General features: G+C 37.5%; 9 protein-coding genes across 9 annotated transcripts; 4 read left to right on the top strand and 5 right to left on the bottom strand.

Annotated features, from left to right (window-relative positions):
• Positions 1-252: 252 nt before the first annotated feature.
• On the top strand, positions 253-3,651 carry PHYBLDRAFT_151777 (hypothetical protein; the record flags this gene model as incomplete). The annotated part of the gene is made up of 16 exons (XM_018432748.1): positions 253-308; positions 395-447; positions 544-666; positions 746-811; positions 882-967; positions 1,069-1,155; positions 1,212-1,376; positions 1,445-1,498; positions 1,570-1,686; positions 1,789-1,899; positions 1,959-1,998; positions 2,091-2,191; positions 2,267-2,568; positions 2,620-3,350; positions 3,406-3,505; positions 3,564-3,651. The coding sequence occupies 16 exons, from the start codon at positions 253-255 to the stop codon at positions 3,649-3,651; spliced, it is 2,280 nt and encodes a 759-aa protein (XP_018285209.1).
• A 1,429-nt stretch (positions 3,652-5,080) lies between these two features.
• On the bottom strand, positions 5,081-5,695 carry PHYBLDRAFT_174552 (hypothetical protein; the record flags this gene model as incomplete). The annotated part of the gene is made up of 1 exon (XM_018437281.1): positions 5,081-5,695. The coding sequence occupies one exon, from the start codon at positions 5,693-5,695 to the stop codon at positions 5,081-5,083; it is 615 nt and encodes a 204-aa protein (XP_018285208.1).
• An 889-nt stretch (positions 5,696-6,584) lies between these two features.
• PHYBLDRAFT_183664 (hypothetical protein) lies at positions 6,585-10,098 on the bottom strand. Its single transcript, XM_018438807.1, has 3 exons — positions 9,584-10,098; positions 9,125-9,451; positions 6,585-8,993 (listed from the first exon to the last, which is right to left on the bottom strand). Exons 1-3 carry the CDS (start codon positions 10,046-10,048, stop codon positions 6,762-6,764), a joined length of 3,024 nt encoding a protein of 1,007 aa, XP_018285207.1. The 5' UTR covers positions 10,049-10,098; the 3' UTR covers positions 6,585-6,761.
• Positions 10,099-11,002: 904 nt separating this feature from the next.
• Positions 11,003-12,792, bottom strand: PHYBLDRAFT_67300 (hypothetical protein; the record flags this gene model as incomplete). Its single annotated transcript, XM_018441772.1, has 7 exons — positions 11,003-11,090; positions 11,193-11,230; positions 11,435-11,600; positions 11,693-12,038; positions 12,260-12,335; positions 12,420-12,587; positions 12,727-12,792. The coding sequence occupies 7 exons, from the start codon at positions 12,790-12,792 to the stop codon at positions 11,003-11,005; spliced, it is 948 nt and encodes a 315-aa protein (XP_018285206.1).
• A 294-nt stretch (positions 12,793-13,086) lies between these two features.
• On the top strand, positions 13,087-14,640 carry PHYBLDRAFT_174549 (hypothetical protein; the record flags this gene model as incomplete). The annotated part of the gene is made up of 8 exons (XM_018437280.1): positions 13,087-13,101; positions 13,225-13,226; positions 13,355-13,412; positions 14,017-14,124; positions 14,211-14,260; positions 14,283-14,349; positions 14,393-14,485; positions 14,557-14,640. The coding sequence occupies 8 exons, from the start codon at positions 13,087-13,089 to the stop codon at positions 14,638-14,640; spliced, it is 477 nt and encodes a 158-aa protein (XP_018285205.1).
• Positions 14,641-16,243: 1,603 nt separating this feature from the next.
• Positions 16,244-19,068, bottom strand: PHYBLDRAFT_183663 (hypothetical protein; the record flags this gene model as incomplete). The annotated part of the gene is made up of 7 exons (XM_018438806.1): positions 16,244-17,503; positions 17,621-17,977; positions 18,148-18,437; positions 18,532-18,662; positions 18,786-18,806; positions 18,877-18,946; positions 19,000-19,068. The coding sequence occupies 7 exons, from the start codon at positions 19,066-19,068 to the stop codon at positions 16,687-16,689; spliced, it is 1,755 nt and encodes a 584-aa protein (XP_018285204.1). The 3' UTR covers positions 16,244-16,686.
• A 540-nt stretch (positions 19,069-19,608) lies between these two features.
• PHYBLDRAFT_151771 (hypothetical protein) lies at positions 19,609-23,250 on the bottom strand (the record flags this gene model as incomplete). Its single annotated transcript, XM_018432747.1, has 11 exons — positions 19,609-19,639; positions 19,693-19,738; positions 19,931-20,080; positions 20,138-20,375; positions 20,492-20,578; positions 20,847-21,108; positions 21,186-21,391; positions 21,661-21,988; positions 22,045-22,172; positions 23,015-23,105; positions 23,147-23,250. 11 exons carry the CDS (start codon positions 23,248-23,250, stop codon positions 19,609-19,611), a joined length of 1,671 nt encoding a protein of 556 aa, XP_018285203.1.
• Positions 23,251-23,529: 279 nt separating this feature from the next.
• On the top strand, positions 23,530-24,361 carry PHYBLDRAFT_67295 (hypothetical protein; the record flags this gene model as incomplete). The annotated part of the gene is made up of 5 exons (XM_018441771.1): positions 23,530-23,577; positions 23,699-23,732; positions 23,795-23,928; positions 23,999-24,174; positions 24,244-24,361. 5 exons carry the CDS (start codon positions 23,530-23,532, stop codon positions 24,359-24,361), a joined length of 510 nt encoding a protein of 169 aa, XP_018285202.1.
• A 1,261-nt stretch (positions 24,362-25,622) lies between these two features.
• Positions 25,623-26,933, top strand: PHYBLDRAFT_87772 (hypothetical protein; the record flags this gene model as incomplete). The annotated part of the gene is made up of 2 exons (XM_018443675.1): positions 25,623-26,615; positions 26,670-26,933. Coding segments are annotated over 2 exons (1,257 nt in total), but the record flags the coding sequence as incomplete, so codon positions are not given.
• Positions 26,934-27,062: the final 129 nt, after the last annotated feature.

Here is a 27,062-nt window from a genome sequence, read left to right as displayed (position 1 = left end):
GCTGACCATATTCTACAAGAATCACCCCACAAATATTATCTATACATCTTCTTGTGAATTAATAAAACAGACCTGCTGCTTGAAATATCAAAATTTCCTGGGCATTTACCAAAAGCAAAAAAAAAATCCCCCACTCAGCATTGTATCAATGCATATTTCAAGTCCTATCACAGAAGGCACGTGACTGGTATTCAAAAAGGGTTCTTATCACCAACTACTGTATCTACTCCGAGGTCTTTTAGCAACAAGAGAATGGAGATTACAAGTGTGACATTACTCGATGATAGCGTTATTAGCCGGCTACGCTCGTATGTCTATATATAAAATGAACAAGAAGATAGAAAACGAATTATAAAATTGTTTTTTTTTCTTTTTCTAAAAAAAAATATTGTAGATCGATTGTGATTACTTCTTTAAAACAATGTCTCATTGAGTTGATCTATAATGGTACCAACTATTTAAAGTCTTCTGCTTCAATATTATACGCCTGGAAATAATATATTATTTTAATACTAAATATTTGCGCATATCTGTATGTAACAGCACTGGACGCTGATGCTACTGCGATCGAAGTTAGGGTGGATATAGAAAACTTTACTGTTCAAGTCACTGATAATGGTATCGGTATCCACCCAGAATCAATGACACAGGTTGCTAAGCGACACAGTAAGGTTTCGCTCTCAGAAAAAGTGTATACCTCTATGGGGTTTTTCATAGATTACTGGTACCCCCCCGACTATTGTAGGTACTTCCAAATGCCATTCTATTTCTGATTTGAACAATATAAAGACATTTGGATTCCGCGGCGAAGGTTTGTAATGATCAATTTATCTTTAATTCTGTTATATTTACTTTAAGCAGCTTTGGCGGCCTTGGCGGAGGCATCAATACTACAGATTACTTCCAAACACGATTGCCACAAAACATATATGACCATTTGGAAGGCAAGTCCCATCTAAATAAAATAGTGGGGAAAGATAGCATAGTTCTTAATATAGCCAAGTTTGTGCGTCCTGAAATGCGGCACCTTAATATTAATCTGTGTGAAGATTATTGTGTCTTCTCTAGGATGGTGTACTAGTCGAACATTCTTTAGCAAATCGTCAATATCGTCAGCAGGGAACTAAGGTGGTAGTACGTAATCTTTTTTACAAGGTAAGCTGAAACTCGCGGGGGTCGTGAGTATATCTATTCCAATGATGTCTTCATAGCACCCTGTACGCCAAAAGCAGCAATTGACAGAGAGTCAGTATTCAACTGAATATCGACTTGAACAAATCAAACGAGCAATATCGATCATTAGTCTTGTTTTCCCAGCCGTTAGTTTTAGTGTATTCAATATGGCTAGGGACACTGAAATTATGAGGACAAAAAAGGTATTTTTTCGGTCTATATTTATATTTATATTGAATGTTCGTGTAAGAACACTAATCGTAACTCAAAGTGTTCTTCAAGTATTGGAGTATTTAGGCAGCTATTTGGACACGCATTAGCTCAGGTAATTTTCCTTTTCCATTTTCACGGTGGAAAATAGTACTAGATTACACCAACTGGTGGATGAATAGATAGAATTTCGGAGATGACAGTAAAGTGCTAAACCTTTCGCAGATTCTTGAACCTTTTGAGGTTCACAAAGACGATTTTCGGTTACATGGATATATCTCAACGAGGGGATTCCCAAACAAGGTATCAGTAATCTTAATATTGATAGCAGCTCTAACATTTTCTATTTGTTTTTGATAAAAAAAAATCGTAGAGTCACCAGAATATATGTACGTCTTTATCAAGTCTCTCAGGGTATTGAACATATTTTTGGCAGATATAAATCGACACTGGGTTCCACACAACGATCTCTACAAGACGGTTGAAGATATATTGCTGAAGTACAATTGGGATTATGTGAGATATTATTTTGATATATATACAAGTTCTTATCAGCTGACTTTATCTGATACCAGAAATCAGTTAAGCCAGATAGTCTCTACACCAATAGAAGAGGTAATAATCAAAGGAAGTATTTTTTTTTTCTGCTACAGATTTGATAACAGATTTAATACGGCTACACTATATTCTCAATTGAATTCATGTAGCACGTACAGGCCAAAAATATCCTATATTTCTCATCCAGATCGACCACCCCTCCTTGGCCCATGACATCAATCTGTATAGTAACACCTTAAATGAGCAGGAGGTACAAGAGAAAAAGGAATAGCAAATCAAGATCCAGTATTTGACCTAGAACTTAATCTCATTAACGTCAAATTAGCCGCATGGTCGTGCACAGCAGCTTTTAAGAGAGTTTGTCTACGCATTTATCAAGTCACATGATATGTTCAATACTCTCAACCCAAAAGGATCTGGCTCACAGAAAATAAAGAACAAACAATTCCCGTGGGAAAGAAACAGTGTCTATCAACGACATTCACCCCATTTGATATCTACAAGAAAAACACCTCCAAAGCCAAGGCCAAACTTGAGTCCAGCCTTAGCGGATTCATCAGGGTTTGTGACCTGGAAGGACCCAGGCTCAGGAACAGTATATTACATTGATAAAAGAACCGGAAGATCGTAGGTTGCATTCACTAACAGGGTTATTTTACTAATACTTTTCTTAATTAGTTATGACATCCTTCCATCTTCTTTAAACCTTTTAGACGAAACAAAATTCAACCAAAATTCGATTAACAGAACATATTTACGTATCCAACCTCCACAGACCCTAGAAGAATCTACAAAAAAATCCAGTTTTACTACAGAGTGGATAGAAAGCATAAACCATGTGCCACACAAGATTTCCAAAGAAGATTTACAAAAGGCAACAGTGATAGGTCAAGTTGATTGTAAATACATCCTACTTGGTATCAAGAAACCTGCCTTGTCGCTCCTTTTTGTTGATCAACATGCAGCAGACGAGCGTATCAAATTGGAACGAATGCTGACAGAAATTGAAGGACCTCTAGAAACAATAGACCTCAATCCGCCTATAAAGGTTGACATCCATCCCTCTCTATCCAAACTTATAATCCAGTATCGCGCGTTTCTTGAACGATGGGGAATCTATCTGGATATCCCTCCTTTGACAGAGAATCTATTGCTTAGAGGCTCCAAATATTTCGCCACACCAGAAACTTCTTCACACTTTAATCACACAAATCCATCCGAGCCTTGTTTATATGTTTATAGATTACCAAGATTGATTGCTGATCGATGCTGTACATTTCCGAACACCCTTACTCAGCTTATAAATGATTATTTGGTTTGGCTTCAAGATTATAAAGGAGATGATGTGAACGATAAACGAACTTGTCCACGGGGTATGATTGAAATTTTTAAATCAAAGGCATGTCGTGGTAAGAAATAACGAAAATCGCATGAATCTGGCGTTAATTATTATTTGATGAATAGGCGCCATAATGTTTAATGATATTCTGAGCCTAGAGCAGTGTCAATCGATCATTAAATCCCTGTCCGATTGTAATTATCCTTTCCAGTGTGCTCACGGAAGGTATGTAGTAGCTACTACAAACTATATTGGTAGATGATATATTAAATACAATCAACAGGCCATCTGTAGCTCCAATCTTGTCAGCTTACTCTCCTCCAAAAAAGCAACGAAGATCAATTCACTGGGATTCGTTAAAGTTGAAATAGGCATCACACAAGCATATCTACAATTTCTTTCTTTAAAGGCATTAGTCTAAAATTAAAATAATAGCTATGTTTGGTTAGAAAACACAAAACAACTTATAAAAGAAAACAAATGTAGTGTATCTTAATTATTAAAAAAAGTTTAAAGATGTACGTCCAAGAGACTCAGTACTCTTTATTTTTAAGTAGATATTATGGGTATTATTCATTATATTGCTGAGATCCCAATGGTTAGAAACTTTAAAATAATACGGTTTGTTGTTTTCTTGTCTGCATGACCCCTCTATAAAAAAACGCTCGACACACCACAAGTTACACCTTGTATGCAAATACCTAACCAAACCATTCTTCTCCTTGCAAACTATATATATATTAAAGTAACCTGCGATAATCTATTTGAGTAATGGCAGGTACAAGTTTTCTACCCAAACAAAAATGTCCATTTTAGTATAGTTTCTTAATTTTTAAACGCACAATTAAGTAAAGGCTGGATAGAAACAGGGCGGCCAGATATGTTTAAAACGAGGCTGCTGAAATACACATAGCAAGAGAATAACAGAACATGCTTGAGTATCAAAACAGTCGTCATCAATTGTCATATAGATGTCTTTATTAAATGAGTGAATAGAGAATTAAAACCCCCTTGTTACCTATAAAAACATGTATAGCTTTGCACATCATAAACCCGCGCTATTATTTAAGGTTTACGAGTTCCATTTATTGATATTAATATTTGCAAATACCTTGTGTGGTATAATAACAAAAAGAGTAAAATTTGAAACATAGTGACTTGGTAAAGTCAGGTTAAATATCAAATAAATTAGTCTTGGAGCTGATGAAAGTCTCAGCTATTCTATGCATAAAATACACACACACACACACACACACACACACACACACACAGAGGATTAAAAGAAATATGTTTTTAAGAATTTTATTTTAAAATATACATTGTTTAACTGAAATATATTTCGAATTAACTTTACTTTACTTGACCTTTTGATTTTAATGAGAGCAAAATTGATACATACATATATCACTGATAATTAGAATAGTGAAAGAAGGCTAAAGCCATTAATTTGATACGCTATTCTCAAAAGGAGGGTTGAGGTAGGCGAGGTAGAAGAGGCAGAGGAAGAAAAAGCCTAGGGATTTGTTTGCATGTTTTGACCAAATATATCAAGAAAGCAAATCCTAGATTTTCATCCTTTCTAAACAATCATCTTTTTTCTAGGTCGACTCGAGCGAATTTTCTTTCAGATTGTCTTTGGAATTAAGCCTGAGTATATATATATATATAACCTAGCTTTTGATTCTTACAATTCAATATATCAAAGGTACGTGCTATTAAATTTGCTTGTCTTATCGAGTTGTTGAAAGTAGTATACATGAATTGCAGAGAAGTTTTTAATATATTTTTCTACTTATTTACTTATTTTGATTTCGCTGTTTTTGGTTTTGCTGTTCTTGCTGTTCTTGCTGCTATTGTTGAATTTGTTGCTTTTGTTGCATTTCGTTTTCGTTTTTGAGTTGGGATTGGAATTGGGATTGGAGGTGGGATAGGGGAGGCAGACATGAATATATCTCTCTCTCGCATAATTCTTTTAAAAAAATCAGGTGTCTGGAGGTACGTGACATCGTAGGTGTCGGTGTATTTTCGGGGTGTATAAAGCACAGGACACGCCTTGTCGTTTTGACAGACACTGGGTGATTCAAGAACGTAGTCAGGCCAGAAACTGGGATTGGTAGAAGTAATCTCCTTCATAGCATCATAATGAGGAAATCTCCTTCGAGCCTGGAATTCATCTAATCTAGAATCTCTGATTTCCGCCAGAATAATACCGAATTCCCTCCTCAGCATTTCAAACTTATTTCCCATATAGTCTATATTCTTGTAGTTCTGTGAGAAAATTCGACCACCAGGGCTTGCTGCATATGCAACCACCTTGGGAAGATTACAAAAATCAGCGTGAAATGACTTCCATAATTTGTTCTTTCCAGAATCGTCAAGTCTCTCGAATTCCGCGCAAAAGCGAATGTCAATCATTAATTCTAGCAAAACTTGCACCGTGGCTTCGTCCCATCCATCTTGCTGGTCTATTATTCCATATTGTGCTGTCTGATTATTACTATCTCCATTGACGATCGTCTCAAAATCCTACGGAGCTGAACTTGCCTGACTGGATGTTTCTTGTTTCGTTTATAGGATTCATTTAAAATGATTCAAACGTGTTTTTTTTTAAAAAAAAATTCGGCGTATTATTACTATTACATTATGTTAAGTAGAAGTAAAATTATAAGAGTAATATTATAAGAGAGTAAAGAAAACGATAATAAAACTTAAACTTTTTTTATACAACTTTTTATCTCTGGCGGAGTTTAAGCTTATACTTAGAAGAAGGTTCAAAGTAAAATGAGATAAAGCACAATGGCTTTATAATTTGTTGTACTTTATAAATTAAATACACTTGTTCCTGTCAATCAGGAAATATAGCAGAATGGCTCTAGCAAATAAAAGTAACGTATAGAAGACTTTTATTTATCTGCTGTGGTCATTCACAATTTATGGCATATGATTATGCCTCCATCTTTCACCTTAGAATCGTAGCATCCGCTTTAAAAGTGGCTCTGATAAAAAGTTAACAATTTCCAAAGTGTATAGAGATTAATGGAATGTATCCCAAGCCTAATTACGGTCACATTGATAAAGCAGTCCTATAACTACAAAATGGAAGCAGAGCTTTTTTCTAATGTTATCAGTGAAAGGTTGCAAAGTTACTTGTTATTTGTTGCCCTAAGGTGTTAATGTTTTTGGCTTGTAGTATTGGTCTGTAACCCGGTTAAAGTCACTGAGATAATTCTTTATGTCTAGCAAAATTTTCGCTATTTATGTAGTAGAAATAATAAGACCACACTTGCAAAAAAAACATAATAGTAATCCTTTCGTTTGGTTTAGTTTGGTTTAATGAATGAATCGTTTGTATAATAGAATATGTGTATATGATTATAGTACATGAACAATAAAATAGTTGCTTTTTTTTTAGAAAGATACAAAATTATAATGGTCTAATGTGAAAATGTAGAAAGAGAGAAAGAGGTGTAAGGTGGAATATCTATTGATCCATATACTCCTCAGGGGAAGGGCAAGTGCACATGAGGTTACGATCACCGTAGGCATCATCGACACGTGAAACAGAGGGCCAGAACTTCTTCTCACGGAGATAAGGCATGGGGTATGCTGCAGACTCGCGGCTGTATGGTTTGTTCCATTCATCAGCCATCAAAGTCTCGAGAGAGTGGGGGGCATTGACAAGTACGTTGTTCTCTTTTGAAACACTTCCATCCAATACAGCTTGGATCTCCTTGCGAATGACAATCATGGCATCACAGAAACGATCCAATTCAACCTTTGACTCGGACTCTGTGGGTTCAATCATGAGGGTATTTGTTACTGGCCATGACATAGTAGGGCTGTGGAAGCCAAAGTCCTGCAGACGTTTGGCGACATCTATGGCAGCAACACCATGATCAACGAAGGGACGGATGTCAACAATGAATTCGTGGCCACACATGCCGTTCTCGTTAGTGTAAAGAATTTCATAATGAGGGGCAAGTCGGCTAGCCATGTAGTTGGCGTTCAGGAGAGCAGCCTTGGTAGAGTTAGTCAAGCCTTGACCACCCATCAACTTGATGTAAGCCCAGGAGATGGGGAGGATAGAAGCGGAACCGAAAGGTGCAGCAGAAATGGGACCAATAGCATTCTGTCCACCGGTAGTAATGACAGGATGGCCAGGAAGGTAGGGTGCAAGGTGGGATTTGCAGGCAATGGGACCCATACCAGGTCCACCACCGCCGTGGGGAATACAGAATGTCTTGTGGAGATTCATGTGGCAAACATCAGCACCGATCTCGGCGGGCTTGGTGAGACCAATTTGAGCGTTGAGGTTGGCACCGTCCATGTAAACTTGACCACCGTACTTGTGGATAACTTCACAAGCCTCTGCAACACCACGCTCAAACATACCGAAAGTAGAGGGGTACGTAATCATAACAGCGGACAGGTTATCCTTGTACTTCTCAGCCTTAGTCTTGAGATCTTCCATGTCGAGGTTTCCATCTTCATCACACTTGACAATAACAACATCCATACCGGCCATGGCAGCAGAAGCAGGATTAGTACCGTGGGCGGATATGGGAATCAAACAGACGTTACGATGACTGTCCCCACGAGCGTCATGATAGGCTCTGATCACACGGAGACCGGCATACTCGCCCTGGGCACCAGAGTTGGGCTGGAGTGACACACCATCAAAACCGGTAATCTCTTCCAAATCCTTCTCGAGCTCCTGGAGCATGATACGGTAACCATCGGTTTGATCGACAGGGGCAAAAGGATGAATGTTTCCAAACTCGGCCCAGGTGATAGGAATCATTTCGGTAGTGGCGTTTAATTTCATGGTGCAGCTTCCGAGAGGAATCATAGAATGGACAAGAGAAAGATCCTTGCTCTGAAGGTGGTGAATATAACGGAGCATTTCTGTTTCGGAGTGATGAGAGTTGAAGATGGGGTGTTCGAGATAAGCAGAAGTACGCTGGAGCTGGATAGGGAAAGAGTTGACCTGGGGAAGAGCAGATGCAAGGGTATCGATTGAAACGGCTGGTGCTCCTTCCTGGGCAAATACTTCCAAGAGATCAGCAACATCAGCCTGAGTAACGGTTTCGTCAAGAGTGACACCAACAGTTTGTCCGTTAATTGCACGCAAGTTGATGTTCTTTGTGAGAGCCTTTTGCAGAATGGAAGATGAGCTGTCGACCTTTACGGAAAGGGTATCAAAGAAAGCACCATCATTCTCAACAACTAGACCGTTTTCACGGATACCGGCAGCAAGAACAGCAGTCATGTTGTGAATACGTTGGGCAATTGCCTTAATACCAGCAGGACCGTGGTAAACAGCATACATAGCACTCATATTTGCCAGGAGAGCTTGGGCAGTACAGATATTGCTGGTGGCTTTCTCACGGCGAATGTGCTGCTCGCGAGTCTGAAGAGCGAGACGGTATGCATGCTTGCCATTGGCATCCTTGGAAACACCAACAAGACGACCGGGCATACGACGCTTGTGCTCGTCCTTGCAGGCAAAGAAAGCAGCATGGGGACCACCGAAGCCGAGAGGAACACCAAAGCGTTGGGCATTACCGAGTGCAATGTCGGCACCAAACTCTCCGGGAGACTTCAAGAGAGCGAGGGCCATGAGATCTGTGGCGACAGCAACCTGACCACCAGCACTATGGATGGAGCTTGTCAAGGCTTCGTAATCCTCAACAGTACCACAGGCATTGGGGTACTAATCAGAAAAGTTAATACTATATCATGATACCAATATAATAAACTACTACTACTACTACTACTACTACTACTACTACTACTACTAGTAGTAGTAGTAGTAAAAACTCTTGTAATCTATATTTAGCTTACCTGCAGAAGTACACCGCATAGATCCTTTTTGTGTTCGTCAAACTTGTAGTTGAAGATGTCTGCAGTGACGACCTCAATATTGAAAGACTCTGCGCGTGTTTTCAGGCAGGCAATAGTTTGGCTGTGGCAGTTTTCGTCGACAACAAAAAGGTTCTTCTTGCGACGGGCAGCTTGCCATGTCATCAACATTGCTTCTGCAGCGGCGGTACCTTCATCTAACAAAGAGGCGTTGGCGATAGGAAGGCCGGTCATATCTGTCACCATAGTCTGGAAATTAATCAAAGACTCCAAACGTCCCTGAGCAATTTCGGGTTGATAAGGAGTGTACTACATAAAGAGTAAAAAAAAAGATTAGCAGGTTGAAAACTTTCTATTCAAGACATGTGCATATCTTTTTCTTATATATATATATTTATGGAATGTATAGTAAAAACAGCAAATATTTAAAGAATTGCGCACCTGTGTGTACCAAGCAGGGTTTTCCATGACATTACGGAGGATAACATTTGGAACGACAGTATCGGTATATCCTTGTCCGAGGTAGGATCTGTGGACCTTGTTCTTGGAAGCAATGGCCTTGAGACGGCCCAAAAGTTCACGTTCGGGGATACCTTCCTTAATGGCCAAGGGCTTTGGAGAGCGGATAGAGGAAGGGATTGTCTTGGACAACATTTCTTCCATATCCTTGGCACCAACCTGCTTCAACATGGCCTGGATTTCGTTTGAATCGGGTCCAATGTGACGGGGAGCAAAGGTGTCGAGAGGGGCAAAGACCTGGTGAACGGGCTTGGTATGTTGAAGGCGAACGAATGGTTTGGGTGCAGACAAGCGAACATTTGCCACAACACGAGCAGGCGAGCAAAGACGGACAGCACCGCTTGTCAGGGCGATCTTCTTGGAGCTCTGGGCAATACGAGACAACATTTCGTTTCCTTGTTTCTGGAGTGGCCCACAACGGATTTAAGAGAGAAGGTTGATCAAAGAAATAAAATAAAAATTAAAATCTTGGTTGTTCTTTTTAAATAAGATGGTGAGGACCGATTGGACCACCTGTGGAGAAATGTCTATGGATCTACCTACCATTAGAGGAAGCTTTCGGACCCGAGCCAATCCACTCTGTCAGAGTAGTCACGAAAAGAAAAAAAGAAAAAGAAAAAAAAAGATATTACTATAAAAGGCAAAAATTGTACAAGTCAGTATTGATTGAGAATCTTACTGTGCAAATGCATCTGACATATTATTTTCTTCCATGCAACTTTATATATTTGATGATAAAATAGAATCTGCATACAGCTATAATTTATCTGAATCAAATAAGTAATATATATATATACAGTGAATCTCATCTAAAGAAAATTTTTCTTCTTTTTTCGGGAGGGGTATGAGGAGGAGGTGGTGGTCAGCCAAATCTCTTTCTCTCTCTCCCTCTCTCTCTCTCTCTTACCCCACGGTATGGAACCTTTTTCTCTCTCTCTATATATATTTTTGAGATGGTCTGAGATTAAAACAAATGACATGTCTTTAATCTTCATTTTTATGTTGAAAATGGTATACATACAGTTATACATAGTTATACCTAATTATATAATAAAAATAATGAAGGCTACACTTTCTCTATTTAATATGTAAAGCTAAAGATAATTAGCTTCCAAAGGCTGCTGTATTCAAGACCAATATCATTAAACATCACATCAATCTGAATTCATAGTTACAATGGTCGCATGATGGTGTAATTGATTAAGCCCATTTCGCAAGTCTAGTAATAATACTTTGTAGCTCTAGCTACCTCTTGCTTGGCTAATTTGTTATCCTTGGATATATAATACTCAATACTTTCTTTTTAGGTGTGGGTATTGTTCTTTAAGAGAATATAAAATATTAGCTGTGTATTACAATTTGTGTCCACTCCTTTTTATCTGCATTTGGTAAATCAGGATTGTAATCAGAGTGTTTCCAAGAATTATTTCTTGAGATTTATATATTAAAAATGCCCTGTATGTCTGTATAATTGATTTACTTTTTTCTCTTGCTCTTCCTCTCTTGCTACTTACTGCAAATACTTGCTCACCTACTTGTCTTGGTACTCTCTTTTACTCTAACATATTTCTTTTTAAAAAAAAAAATACATGTAAATTTGTAAGAATTTATCTTTAATTCAATTCAGTTAAAATTTACCTTTTAATATATTTTGTACATAATCGCAGTTAAAAGGCATATGCTTGTTCGTCATCCTGCTAATATTAGCAATTAGCAGTTATTGGAAATGGATTTTGCTATAAAATGAAGCATAACGACGGTACAAGGACATACGGTCTCTGTCAACAAAATTTTCACCGCCATAAATAGCGGAACCGGTTTACCAGCAACACTTTTAATACAATAATTCTCACCAATAGTTTGACTAGATCTCCCGTCGTTGCTCATATCAGTACCGTACTCGCTATTACTTATCATGCTGTCCGTATCCATTCTAAGCCTACCCTGCAAACATATAACGATGTTTATGTGCGTGAAAATTTGAATGATATTTTATCTATTTATGATTTCGTATATTTCAATCAAACATACATACGCAGTCTCATGTGGAAGCCAAAGCTCAGATCAAAATTATTGGCTGATGTTATGGTAAACAGCAACAACAGCAACAACAGCAGCAAAAAGCCCAGGTATAATACTAGTGTTGCCTTCAAAATACATCCATGCCTGTAACTAGTTAATATACGCCTCGTCAACCCACCGTACAAGTTCGGCAATAAGGGATCCAGAGAAGCAGAGGACGAGTAGTAGCCTTTCTCCTGATTGACAAAACTGTTGGTATAAATCACAATGGCTATATCATCTGGGTTAGAGAACAAGTCTCGTTGCACCAACTGTTTGTAGTTTTCCCCGTCAAAAATTCCACTTATTAGATCAACTACAGATTCTCAATTTGCCCTATAGCGCAGAAGCTTTCTGGTGGTTAGATCGGCTAGAATTTGTGAAAGATTGCCACCAATTGGCAAGAGTTTCATAATGGCGACTGGCGTTTTGATATGCTCGCTACTGTCCTTGTAGCGATTCTCACCGCAATCGAGGCAAATTTTCTGCTATTCATCAATACCATACAATTTGGAACCTTTCAGGCAGACATCATACTCGTGGCCCTTAATGCTTGATTTTTATTGTAGTAAAGCACCAACGGCATCACCATGGCTGATCGTAGCCTCAGGCTCTAAAAAAAACGATGCACTAAATGGTAACAGTTTTTATCTAAATTATAAGGTAGCAGTAAATATAGTATTTTAGCCAATATTACTTCATCGTGGTTCCAGATGATGGTGTTCACAAATCTAACAATATCTCGGTATGATGATCTGTCAATCTTGTGTTGCAGCATCAGCTGAGCTAAACGAATACTTATCAACTCGGCCTTGGTGAAAATATCAGTGCCGATTCTGCCGTTATCATAAATGCGAGATTTACCCTAACTTCTTTTAAAAACTACAACGACATTTGTAAAATATGGGTGTATCAATTTCCATGGTGCTCATAGAATGATCTATAATGTATCATTGAGTAAGTATTCGATAAATTAATAATGTAATTACGCGGCTATTTATTACTTGAAGCACTATTAGGCTCATTGTCATTAATAGAATTATCTCCAACATCAAATTCCATTTCAGCATTTCTTCAAAATATAATTGTCAGTGACAGCTATTGTTGCATGATCGCTTTTGTGAACTCTCTTATAATTTTGAAGCTGATGGTAGTTATCAAACGGCAAGACATATTGAGCATATGTGTATATTTGTGTAGATAATATATTTTTGCTGGTTAGCTTGGTACGTACGTAATCTATAAAATGTAACTGCAGAGAATTTTGGTGCTATTCGGGAAATATAAAAGACAGCTTTATATACTCTTTATTTTAGACCAAAACGCTTGCTGTTCTTTTTCTGTTTTCCTCTCGTAGTGATGATATGACAATGGTTATAGTAATGTTGATGCTAGTTAAAACACCTCTTGGTTAACAAGGGGGTACCATCAAAAGAGCACTGGTGCAACAGGCATGGATTATTCACTTTTAAAATATTAGGTATTATTTTAACTTTATAAAGAGGTACATATATATTTAGAATATTATGTACCTTAAGATGTTTAATGTGTAGACAGTGTGAATCATGAATATAGATGTACATGTAACAGAAACTAAAAGTATTATTCATTTTATCTTTATCTTTCCTGCAGATATTTTGTGTGGACACGAAAGGATTGTACCTCTGTCTACATGAGCTACTGCAAGCAGGTACATACAAGTATATAAATATCCCTTCTTTTATTTATTCTGTATGTATCTCTGTCCTCATCTCTTTCATGTAAATAACTATCAATTGTTTATATTAAAACGTTGTCTTTCTCAAGCTTAAATCTCTATCTTATCCTACTTGCCTAAACTACAATATTCTCTTTCGAACTCATTAATAGTTAAAAACAAACCAATTTAAACATGTCTAACATAGACACTACTCTTCTCTGCTTTATCTTAGCAACATTGTGTTCAGTTTTCTTTATCAAATTAACATTATGAATGCTCCAAAAGCAATTCAGCAAACAATTTGCGCAAATGACCAGTGCTGAAGACCTGAATTCGATGCAACAGAGCATTATTGAGCAGAGCTGTAAGTCATATATATATTCTGTGCTTGGATATTTACTTACTCTATCAATATTCTTATATATTTCCTGTAGCTCTTGAACGTATTGTGTAGTCCGTGAAAAGAACCCAACTCACAGAATATCTTGATCACCTCGGCAAGCAGGTGGTTGATACAAGTAGAGAGTTCAAGGGAAAGAACAATTAACAGAAGTACAATTTGTTGCTTCAGTTACGTCAAGAGCGTGACTAAAAGGCGCGCTGCAAAGAAGTTCCAGGAGGACAGCCTTTGTCAACATTAGTCCCTCTCTCAGATCATGATCTGACAGTAAAGAAACTATACCTCAAAAAGCTATGCCGTATGGTAAAACACGGTCTTATTAACAAAAACTATCCTGCGGCCTCCAAAGAATGGAAGAGTATCCCGGAAAAATAATGGGAATACCATAGGATGCATTTGGAGAGGCTGACAAAGAACGGTGGATTGCATATCTACCAGTGTAAAATAATATGTTTTACAAGAAGCCTTCGGGAAAGCTTCAAATGGGACAACCAAATATACAAGAGAAGAATGGAAAAGAAGAACAAAGTAAGTTTATCAATTATTATTTTTTTCTTTTATTATGCTATAGACACAGCAAGATATAAGTGATTCTTCATTTTCTTTTCTTAATGTGTCTAAAACTGGTGATGCTGAATCACCCATAATGACAGATATTCTGCAAGTTACAAATGTTACTTTTGCTCGTGAGCTGTTAATACAAAGCTAATATAAGCTTTTTACTATTTTATATAGTTCTCCAGCAAGGACGCGGGTGGAGCCAGCTTTAAAAGAGAAGCCAAAGAACATATTTTGACCCTTTTGATTAGCCCAGTTTGATTTTCTAGTCTGTTTTTGGTGCATTTTTTCTTCTCTAAAATTGGTATGTTTGTAGAAATTGATGATAATAATAATAAGTATCTAAGATATATCAGAGTACTCAAATCATATGAGATTAAATTTGAATAATAGTGTTTTACTGCGTACATTTTGCAGTGGCTAAACGGTACCATTTTGTTGTTGTTGTTATTGTTGTTGTTGCAAGTAGCCAATAGAAGATTATCATTATTTTCTTGGCAATAATGTTTTTCATATAATAAAGCATGCATTAAAATAGAGATCTGACTCAATTCAACCCAATTCAATACCCTATAGTAAAAAACAAGAGAATGTAATATAGAAAAGGAAGGACGCTTAATTTGTTTATTCATTGAAAAAATGGTAACAATTCCTGTCTTGGCCATTTATACACTAAACAAGGCAATTCTTTTTTGCCGTAGTGTAAAAGATGACTGATAAATTGTCGAATTGATTCCCGGATATCCCGTAGTTTGGTTCCCGGGATCTTGGTAATCATCTCCTGAGTATCCAATACATATCCGAAACGTTCTAATTATTGGGATGGGCACAGGGACGACCTCTTCTCGTTCACAATATATCCTAGAGATTCCAGTTTAGACTTGATGAGATGTGTGTTTGTGTCAGGAAAGATTGACTGGAGTGACTGATGACAATCCAGTTGTCGACGTAATTGTTTGGTCGGTCAACTTGAAAACTTCTTTTAGAGTCTCTGCCTTGAGGTGTGGAGCTAGGATGTCATTGTTCAAACGTTTAAAGTTGAATACTGTAATATATCGTCTAATTTGATTTGGTTTTATAATTAATTAATTAATTAATTAATAGATAATAATGATGATAATAAGAGACGATGATCTAATTCACATAAAGAATTTTCTTATTAGTAATTTATGTGTTATAATAATTAGGGGTTTAATCAACTGCAATTGAGTACTGTACTGTACTTTATTTTATTTTATTAATCATCATATCTGAACATATACTAGAGCTCCAGTAACACATAGGATCAACGACGATCGATTCTTTAACATAATACTTTAATATTCATGGAAAAACTATCAATTAAATGAATACATTACCCATTGTATTTTCATTTACGCAGAAAGACATGTGTTATATTTCTATGCCTATAAATTGTTTAGAATCCTAATATTCAATCCTAAATTTATACTCTGCATATATGATAGAATAAGACTATATACATATATATATATAATTATTATGATTGCAAGTAGTCCGTAATTGACTAGGGGTCCATTGTCTGGGATCAAAAATGTGTCAATTTTAACCCTATTTCTATATTTGGAAAATCTGTGATTAATATTCTATTTAAAAAAAAAAAAAAAAAAAAAAAAAAACTTGTGATTGGCCACAACTACTCGCGTGAGATACCGGTTTGCTAATAAAGACGATTCGAATGTTTAGTAAAGAAGTAAGTCTTGGCAACTTGAATGCTAGTTTTTTTTCTTCTTATTCTTCTATCTTATCCTTTCCCCCCCTTTTAATAAACCCTACCGTCATATTTATTGATCAAAATAATACTGCCCATAAAACCTACTGTTATTATTTTCATTATTGTTTTTTTAAATGGACGCAGAATTTTATTTGAAGTGGCGCAATTCATAAGAAGACGAGATAAATAAAAAAACAAAATATATATATATATAAAAACAGTAATCCGATCTATGGTATGAAATATTTTTTGGAGGGTATACAATATGAAGAAATAGAAGAATAAATGTGATACAAAAGGAGGGGCTGATGAATATACAAATAAAGATCGAGTGCACAGACGTTTGAAGAAATACAGGAAAAGGGTCTTTTGCCATTTTAAAAGCAATAAATAAAGGCAGTCTTTTGTGTTTGTGTTAATATGTGTGCTTGAGTGAGAAAGAGAGTAAGAGAGTGCAAGTGAATGTGTTAAGGAAGAGAAGAAAGACGATTGAGAGAATTAAGGTCTCATAGTGTTTGCTTATTTTTCTTAAAAATGAAAGAGAAATAAGAAGGGGTGGATATGCTGTATATTTCTTAGACGGATTGTTTGGACCGTTGGGATAGCATTGCGATGGGTGGTGAGCGAAGTCTTGCAAATGACCGTCTTACAGACTGTCGTTCGGTAGGCACACGTGCTTCTAGTGCTGGAAGTCGTGGTCTGGTTGGATTAGCTGGAGGAGAGACGGCAGTTGTCGAGGGTGGCGACGAGAATAGATAAAGGAGACGGTCGTCTTGATTTTGCCAATGGGCCGAACAAAGTCGATATTCGAGAGGAATCATTGTATCTGAACGCTCAACAAATCTACCTCGAAGTACGTAGCTAGTGAAGTAAGGTTCGTGGCAAGAGGTACACACTTTAGAAGAGGCCAGATAATTGGCAAGTGGATCGGCAAGACTTTTTAGGGCTAATTTTCGACTGACAACTTGTCGTGCGCATATTTCTTTGAGACTGGGTGGATCGTGAGCAAGTTTGTATTCCAGAGTGGTTTGTAGGTTGCAGCCTTCAAGTACAAGTCGTCGGAGGAAGGACAATTGTGAAATCTCAGCTGGTAATATACATATAGGATTATGAGACAAGTCCAATGAGGTCAGTTGCCTCAGGTTGCCGATCTCTTCGGGTAAGCGGCTGAGCTGATTAGAAGAAAGTCCGAGAATTCGCAGTTTCTTCAGGTACCCGACCGAAGGGGTAATGTGAGAAAGTTGGTTTTTGGAAAGGTCTAACTCTAGTAAACGGGAAAGATAGCTGATTGTGTCTGGGATTTCGACAATCTTATTGTTAGCCAGCGAAAGCTCCTCAAGAAGGACAAGGTACCCAATCGTATCAGGTAAAGATTCAAGATAGTTTGAGGATCTTTTTTTTTAAAGCAAAAAAGATGTATGTATATGTGTGTATATGTATATATGTATGTATGTGGATGAGTAAGGTTATGGCTTCAAGTGTGATAAACCAAACTTCATTTAAACTTACAAATCTAACTTTCTCATCATTCTCAATAAACCAATTTCTGGTGAGAGCGAGGCAAGTGAACGTAAAGACAATTTGACCTCGAGCAACTTTCCCTCATGAGAAGCAGCTGCCACTGTTGCAAAGGTAAGCTTGGGGGCTTCTTTGCTTTGGTCCTCTTGTGGAGGTTGAATAAGACGCGTGTCGGGATAATATTTTGAATCAATATAAGCAAGGTCATTATCGATGGATTGGGATCCCTCGATTGATTTCAGGCCATAGAGATCGGGATGAGATTTCAAGGGGTCATTGACCTGTTCTTGTGTAGTTGGAGCAGTAGGAGTAATCAAGTAACCAAAGATAGTGGCACCGTGGGTCTTACTAGAAGTCTGACCCATAGTAACAATGAATACAAAAAAAAGTAAAGGAAGAAGAAGACAAAGGTAACTCTCTTGTTCTCTCTCTCTCTCTCTATCTATTTGTTATGTTTGGGAGGGACAGAAATGGAAATGGAAATGTCTATTTTTGGAAACACATAGTATTTTCATTACGCTGCCTCAACAAGCACTTTGAGGGTTGTTGATTGGTTTCCAATCTGAATAGTGACAAGATGCTCTCCAAGAGACTTGATACGACCTCCCTCTGATTGAAACACAATAGCCTGTCTTTCCACCTGGAGACCGACATCCTTTAACTTGGAGATCACGTCATCAGCCGTAACAGATCCAAAAGTGTTGGTGCTACTGGGTACTACTGCACGCTTAAATACCAATGATCCTACACTTGTCAGACCTCCTGCTAGTTTGCTGGCACTCTCACGGCGTTTCTCTTGATTCAAGAACTACAATGATGCAAATAATGTTTAGTAACCCCAACACGTGTCATTTTGTTGCTCATAATATATATATATATATATTCATATACGCATATGTTACCTTTCCAGCATCGGTTTCTGTAGCTGTCGACTTCTCCAATTCCAGTTCCAATTGACGATTGCGGGGACCAGTAAAGGTAGGTACATAGCTGGCCTTACTTGCGGGATAAAGGATGTTACGCATCAAACCAGCTATAAATTACATACATATATACATACATACATACATACATACATACATATATATATATATATATTATAATCTAAATAAAAGATATATATGTACTTATAGTTTCCCTTTGAGGTTTTACTTACGTCGGACAGACACAAGTTCATCTATGATAAATATTTTATTATCCCATTTCCGACTTCAAAAAAAGGGGGATTTTTCTTCTTCCTAACTTACCTTTCAAACCAAGACCCTCAATGAACTGGTTCAACTTGACCTGAATAGATGCTTTCTTGTGGGCACTTCTCTATGATGATAATTGTCAGTAAACATTTTTAAAAAACAACCCAGTAACCAAACCTTGGCCATTGCATTGGCAACCATCAATGGTCCATTAGTGCGTATGCATGTGCGGAAGAGGAGAGACATTGTTAAAGTCAAGAGTATACAAGGTCTGACTATACCAAGGTAACCAACTCAAAGTAAGACCACCAGTGGCTTGTCCTGTGACTGTTTTAGTACAAGAACAGGCCCATCTCATTCCTAACCCCTCTCTAGATGATTGCAAGGGCAACGGTGTTCTAGTGAGGCGCCAACTCTAACCATTCTCTAAATAACCACTCCACATCATACTTCAATATTAAATTACTGCCCCTTGCGTCGCACAACAAAATACACTCGCACTCAATTTAAATATTTTATGCAGAACCCCTACGACCCAAAGAAAAGCTTAATTTATGAAAAAGAGCTAAACCAAGAATTGAAACATTCTTTATATTTAGCTATTATAATATTTGGTTTGATAATTTTATTGATGTTTTATTGTCCTTTTGTCTCTTGAGCAATCTGGGGTGCATTTATTTCCCCACAAAAAGTAGGCAGCCACTTTTTTTTATAAAGAGATAATAATAATTAATAAATAAATAAAATTCATAAGCAGGTACTATACAATGATATTTACCTCCAGAGCTACAACGTAGCTGTCAAATAATCTCTTCGTCTACAAAAGTCAAATGTTATTATTGTATAATATTCGGCAGTTATCTAGCTGACCTTGTAAAACGGAGGGGGGCAGCACCAAACATAAAAAAGCTAAAGCCTACCAGTGCAATCGCGAGAGCTAAAAGGACATCTCTCGGCTTACTTGCACATCAATTCATGACTGTGATGCAATTAAGATTGATACAAAGGAAAACATCTTTATTGATTTTGTAACTTCCTTCCTTCTTTCCAGGAATCCTAGGACTGGTTAAAGGCGAAAAGCAGAATATACACGTTTGGGAGGTCTTACATTCATTTGTTATGCAGACATTGGCCGCCTCTCCGTGTATCTTCTGCTTCCACTTACCACCATACTTTCTAAAGCCTTTGATTCGAAAACCTACACCGGTCCCCCAAACACCAATGAAGATTATCAAGGGGTTTTTAGAAGACGACTTATCTGTTGAGCCCAAAAAAAAAGATGCGCATTAATAAAAATTGAATACAATAGTAATACTGTCTTCATTGGACCCATCACTTAACACAGTGTAATAGTTGAAAAGCTTTAGGTGGAAGTTCATTCTTGGTAACGACATCGGTATTAGTGTTGTCATATTTACCAGGCCATTGTCAGTACCTGCATAGTTAAAGTCATCAGGATTCACAATAGTTCTGTCCTCCGCCTTAGTCACACCTTTGCCGCATCTCCCAATTGGGGTTCTGCTATTTGGAGGGATATCTTTAATATTATGCAGCTTTAATTTGAAGCAAGCTGCCATATATCAGAAATAGATCTGCTGTCTTTTTTTTTCTGTGGGCTCTTTTTTGATCTTTTCAACCGTCGTATAAGATATAAATCTCGATTCTTTACGTTTTTCAATCGTCCGGTATAACTGATTCTTGTCATGTGTTGTCCCCAAATTGTGTTTGCATTCCTTGATTGTCTTTTGGAATTTCTCTATTTTTTACTTGCATATTCTAGTGTCTTGACATCTTCTGTTAAGCTTTGAAGCCCAGAAAAAGAACATCCTTTGTTTTTCGTCCTTCTTGTATAAGAGCATCTTCAGCAGTCCGCTTTATCTCCACTTTTACATTAAATTTAAAGATTTAGCTAAAGTTTGTCCTCCCAGCAGTTCGATTAAATTCACTTTAAATATAAAAGACAGTCCCTTTTCTTTAGCTAAAGTAGCGGTGTTTAACTTTAGATAAATTAAAAGTTCTCTCACTGCTGAAGATGCTCTAACGCCTGGGTTTATTAGAATCCGTGCTTCATATGACTGTTTTGTTTCCTCTTTTACGGTGCAGTGGGTTTTTATTTTCGATCCCAATAATCGTACTGTTTTCATTCCTGGTAGACATGTTATCCGATGTGCAAAAGATAGACCATACAATTTACATGCTTTCTGAATTTCACCCATATCAAATACTATGTTAAATGTGGTATCTTTGTTTTGGCGCGCTTTGTCTTGGGACCTTATCAGCCCATCCCTATAATACCCTAGAGTATCAATTAACTATACACTTTCTTTTCTTGTTGCTTAGTATTTGATGGCGGTTATTCCGACTTTTCTTGGTCTAGATTATGGGTCAATAACCGATACAATACAACTGAATCCAGATGTAGGGCACTCAATGGCGAAAATAATGCCGAAGGACATAGTGGGCGAGTAAACTTTGTATAACGTCCATATTTAAGAACATAATTTACAAAGATACAGAGATAGATCTTATATGCAATTACATGATATTGTCCTTTCGGAGGCAAGAACTTCTTCAATGTATTGCAGATCAACAAGCTTGTGTTAAGCAGAAGCTTCCTGTCTATCATTCAGCATTCGACTTATCTTCTATAATAAAAATTAACCATTAGTTGGCGATTTCAAGCCAATAAAATATGTTTCCACTTTATCTTTTTAAAAGTATGCCTTAAATTTGCTAGACGCTACTTCGCACTGTTTATCTTAGTGATCCACTTTTCTCCTTCTGATTTATCCGTTTTTCCTTTTTTGTATTACGTTTTTCAGTATTTTATCCTTCTACACGGCAAATATGATGCACATGGTTTCTCATATCCTTCTTTCCAGATGGGTTTCTTGTTGTTGTGGTCGAGATACGCTTTGATTCTCTATTGCGTGTAAGATGGTGGCGAAGTAGCACTAATATTACTTTGTCAAAAAGTTTGTTGATTATCTTTTTGCCGTCCCACATATTCTCGAAGTTAACCAGGTACGTTTCAAGAGCCATCACCATTGCAGATGATGATACTTCCTCAAGACAGAAGCTCTGTTTATCAAGACCAGATTCTTTGAAAGAACAAAACAAACCATTCTGCACATGGTGGGGGCTTAAATTGTCTTCTTTAGCACCACTGTAACAAAAAAATAGCTATGCACAACTTGCAGACGCTGGCTTATGAAGATATACTTGAAGTCTGTATCAAATCGCTTAGAGGCAATTAAATTCTTGTCCAACGGCTGGATGGTGTGTTTTGGATCGTTAGTTGTAACAAAATGCAGCAATTCGGCGAGGTTGAAGCCAGGAACTTTTTTAATCTTGATATCATTTGGTGTGGACAGACCAAAAGTTCAAAAAAAGGGGCAAAAAAGGGTAAAACAACTTCATCCAGAATTTAGTCAATCAGGCTAATTTATGACTGTCCACACCTTTTTTTTAAAAAAAAAGTTACAAATTAGTTCAAAGTACATATTAGATAAATTTGTGCATATAATTCCGTCTCTGTCATTAAGTGAGAACCTTTTATTGCGAGTTTTTCTAGACCTCTCATTATATTGCACGTCTCTATAAAAATGCTTCTTTTCTCAATCCTAGTGACAATGGAAGAATGCTAGCTAATTAGAGTCGATTAAAAAAAGGGCAAAATTAATTGAAACTCTCGCCCAATGATATGACTTAAAGTTTTGCCCTTTTTTTGCCCTTTTTTTGAACTTTTAGTCTGTCCACACCAACTTTTTCCGGAAATTATTGGTTGCAAAAATAAAAATTGATTTGGTGCAAAGATGGAATGCACCAGATGCATCAAAAAAGATGAATTCAGAGAAATACAAATGCCAATAGAAATACAGTTTGTGCCGGACCTGCCGAATTCTTTCAGGTTCAGGAAAGTGTGATTGCCTGTATTTTGTAGTATATAAACTTATCGTGTAATCTGACAAGCGGAGTTGGTTAAGATGACGACATCTTTATTCTAAACATTTATCATAACACACGTATGCAAATGGAGGTTTTTCATTTTTTTATTATTTTATTTTGAAAATACCTCATTTTCAACAACTTTCTCTACTAAACCCTTTAAATATTATATATATATATATATAAAAGTAAGTATTTATATATTTCAATTGTTACTTTTGCTCTAGTGTGTGTGTGTGTGTACGGCATTGGTCGATTGGCAATCACAAGATGAAGACGTAAAAGGTTCGAAGACCTCTCTCGCGTCTATCCCCAGAGCACATCCATTAGCACCCCTAAAAAGGTGCCCGATCATCACTGTCCGTAATCTTGGTACCCTTCTTTAGTCTGTGGATGTGGTTCCGTAAGGCCGGACAAAGAGCAAACTCGGGGAAATCTACCACTACCTCCTTCAGAGGTAGGAATAATTCCTGCTGCCATTGTTAGATCGTCTAGTGGGAGATTTTTTCTATGGCGTTAAAGGGTGGCACGACATTTATTTATCAAGCTTTTTTCCTGAACCATGACATTATGAGTCAAGATGCTGTTGGTGGATAAATTAAAGCAATATCAAGTATCGACCCTTCTCTTGTCTTTCATCCAAATTCTTCTTGGAGAACGGGATGAAAACAATGTGTCGCGGTTCGTCTTCTCAAAAGAGGCCACTCGGATCCATTCAATGATCCTGCAGTGGTTCTTTGTGCGAGTTGTCTATAAAAAATGGGAGTGTTCAAGGGTGGAAGGCGACAAAACGAGAGTGGATATAATGTGAACAATTGCAAAGCTGAATATTGTTGCCAATCGACTTGGGATATTTGGGGTTCATTGGATTAACAAACAACTATTTGGTTTATTAATTATTCTTTTCTTTTATTGGATCACGTGAAAGTTTAAGGACCCGACTTTTTTTATTGGAACAAAAAGTAAGCTTTTTTATTGAAAATGTACCTTTGTATTAAAAACAACAACTAATATGTATTTATAGTGGAGGAGTATCGTAGAACAACAGAATCAGCAGATAGATCCGACGAAAATAAACCTACGTCAGACAACGAGATCATTATAGGTTCTAACGGAACTATCACACTCTATGTTGATGTCGGACTCAAGGCACTACAGGTAATAATAATAGTAATCGGTCGTTTAGCCTGCCTCAGCTAAATAACTAAAATTTGATTCTTGATAACAGGAAGATAAGAAGCCTAGTATTGTAATTATTGGGAAAGGAAAGACTGTAAACAAGGCAGTGAGCGTGGTAGAGATTATCAAGCGACGCATGGAAGGTCGACTATATCAGTATACACAAATCGGAAGCACAAAGACTGTAGATACATGGGATCCTGTCAAGGAAAATAACTTGGACAAGTAAGTATTAATTTATATATATTTATCTATAAGGAAATGAAATCTCATTTATCTTTCAAAAAAAAAAAGAATTTCAATCAACAAGCAGTTACCAGTTATTATCGTTCGCCTCTCTTTGACTGCTATCCCAGCATTAGAGGCTACTTCTGGATTCCAGGCTCCTACTGGCAAAGACATTTACCAGTAGCTTATGCATTCATTCATTCATTCCTTTGTAACTTACTTGTAAGGATCTGCTATTATCAGCTCTAAGTTATATATACTGGAAATAGACACAACTTGTTTTTGTATTTTCTAATTATTTGATTTATTTTTTCTCTTGTTCTTCGGATTTTATACTTTCTATGGAAAAAAGGAGACGGTAAAGAAGTTGGTGAGGAAATGTTCGGAGCTTGAACAATATGGACAGACAAGACAATTATTCTGCCCAACGGGTAAGGCCACAGACAAAAAAAAAACAAAAAACAAACAAAAAAGCATACACACGCATACAAAGTATATGAAAATCGTCTCGGATTAGTCAGGTAGGTACACAGAGTCACCTGGGCATATATGGAAAGAAGTCCAATAACTCAAATGCCCAGAGAGGCGACTTCTGAATTGAAGATGCGGTCTGAGGTGGAACAAACTCATGCTTTTAATTGTATCGAAAGAGAGCGCCACCTCAAACCGTTTGTAAATAGGAGAAACCTTTTTTTATATGTATCATAATAAGACATTTTTTTAAATAATGAACTATCTGTGTATATATTTAACAAAAACGAATGCCACTTTTATTATGTAAACGTACAAACGCAAAGCACCGATATATAATTTTGGCTTTATGATTATTTGGATTGAAACGACCAAAGGTTGGGGTTGAACTGATGGTCTAGATTGAACGATTAAATTATTCCGACAAGTGTGCAGCAGCTAAAAACCGTTGCTCTTATATCCTATTTTGGTGTATATCCGTGTTAATTTGCTACTACAGGATCCAGGTCTACATGCCAAACCTCAATGCACCCATAATTAAACTTGTTTTCCAATGTTAATGTCAATTTCAACACATCCCTGTATAAAACAGTCACATCACATGATTAGAAAATTTCGCCATTCCGATAAGTGGGATGGGCATTGACCCTCTCCTCAGACTGCCCTTATTTGGACCTTTGTCTGCTTACTACCCCCTTTAACCTTCTTACGCCTCTATTAATACGATGGTACAAACAGAAGCCAATAATATGCAGTCGAATGAAGAGCGGAAAGAAAGAATATCCAACCTACTAGCATTTGTGCGACAGAAAAATGTGGAAATTTCAAATGCCAAATCATCTGTCACAAATAGTGGTTCAACTGTAGAGGAGGGGACAAATCCAGCTGGCAACCCCCAAACCAAAACTGTAGGCACAAAGAGACCTAGATCTGGAACAAGTTTGGCTTCAGCGATTCCTGGGGAAGCATTGCCAGATTACGCATTTGAATCAGATCCGAGTCTGGCTAAACTTGATCTTGTGCTGCGTCCAGAGATCGAAGTGAGACCCTATCAAACAGAAGCACTGAAGGCAGTCGTCAACCAAGATAGTCAGGATTCTAGTAAACACACTGTTAAATCTGGTATTATTGTATTGCCTTGTGGTGCGGGAAAATCTTTGACCTCAATCTTGATCGCGGCTGCAATCAAGAAACCTGTACTTGTAGTATGTTCAACGATCATTGCAGCAGAACAATTCTGCAACGAGTTTTTACGATTTACAACATTAATGGCTTCAAAGACCGGAATGTTTGCTGGAGCCAAGAAATGGCCTTTCAACGGTCCTTCTGGTGTTCTGTTTACCACATATACCATGTTAGTGGATAATAAGAATCGTGCCTCCGATAGTAAGAGAATGGCCAATTTCGTCCATTCAACTGATTGGGGCGTTATTATTCTTGATGAGGTTCACCAAGTTCCAGCCAGTGGTTACAGTAAGGCCATCACCAAACTTAAAGCACGCGTTCGCCTTGGTTTGACGGCAACCATGTTGAGAGAGGACGAGAAAATTGAAGATCTTAATACAATTGTCGGCCCTACACTTTATCATGCCAAGTGGAAGGAGCTGGCAGATCGTGGCTACATTGCCAAGGTTATATGTACACAAATTGAGACGTCAATGACCGACATTGTGCAGAAAGCTTACGATGCTGTTCAGCCTTCAAATGGAAATCAGAACAACATGCTTGGCCATAGTCACCACTTGAAGAGTTTACTAGCTATATTGAACCCTTCTAAGATGCAGATATGCCAGCGTCTAATTCAATATCACGAGGCAAGAGGGGACAAGATTCTTGTGTTTTGCGATCACATTGATGCCATTAAACTCTATGCCGAGAAACTCGACCGTCCTCTTATTTATGGTGGAACTTCTACAGAAGATGCTCGTAACCTTCTTCAACGGTTCCAAATCGATGCTCAGAAAGAAGTCGAAGGTGAACCATGGGCAGCAAAGGCGGCCCGTCGCGCTCAACGTGCAAAGCAAATCAACACTTTATTCCTGTCTCGTATCGGTGACACCAGTTTGGATTTGCCCGCAGCAACTGTGATTATTCAAGTTTCTTCACACTTTGGATCCCGTCGTCAGGAAGCACAGCGTCTAGGTCGTATTTTGCGCGCTAAGAAACGCTCTGAAAAAGGATTCTATTCCAGATTCTATACGTTGGTTACAACAGAAACGCATGAAATTACATTTTCAGAAAAGAGACGCCAGTTTTTGGAAGAAGATTGTGGTTATGGATATCAGTTGTGGAAGGTTGGCAAGGCAGACAGCGAAAACGGTGGCTGGGAGCTGGTAGAAAGCACAGACTCTAGTGGACCTAGTGATGATGAAGTCAAAACAGACCCAATCACTTGTACAGTTAAAACTACAGAT

The sequence above is a fragment of the Phycomyces blakesleeanus genome, assembly GCF_001638985.1.
Source record: "Phycomyces blakesleeanus NRRL 1555(-) unplaced genomic scaffold PHYBLscaffold_31, whole genome shotgun sequence".
Taxonomy (NCBI): domain Eukaryota; kingdom Fungi; phylum Mucoromycota; class Mucoromycetes; order Mucorales; family Phycomycetaceae; genus Phycomyces; species Phycomyces blakesleeanus.
Note: the sequence above shows the minus strand (reverse complement) of the source record. Positions and strands in the feature narration are given on the sequence as shown.

Coding starts and splice junctions, on each gene's coding strand:
- PHYBLDRAFT_183664 (XM_018438807.1), bottom strand. CDS start 10,048: ATGTTGTCTCGTATTGCCCAGAGCTCCAAGAAGATCGCCCTGACAAGC. Junction 9,452..9,583: donor ACCCTGCTTGGTACACACAG/GTGCGCAATTCT, acceptor CTCTTTATGTAG/TACACTCCTTATCAACCCGA. Junction 8,994..9,124: donor TATGCGGTGTACTTCTGCAG/GTAAGCTAAATA, acceptor TTTTCTGATTAG/TACCCCAATGCCTGTGGTAC.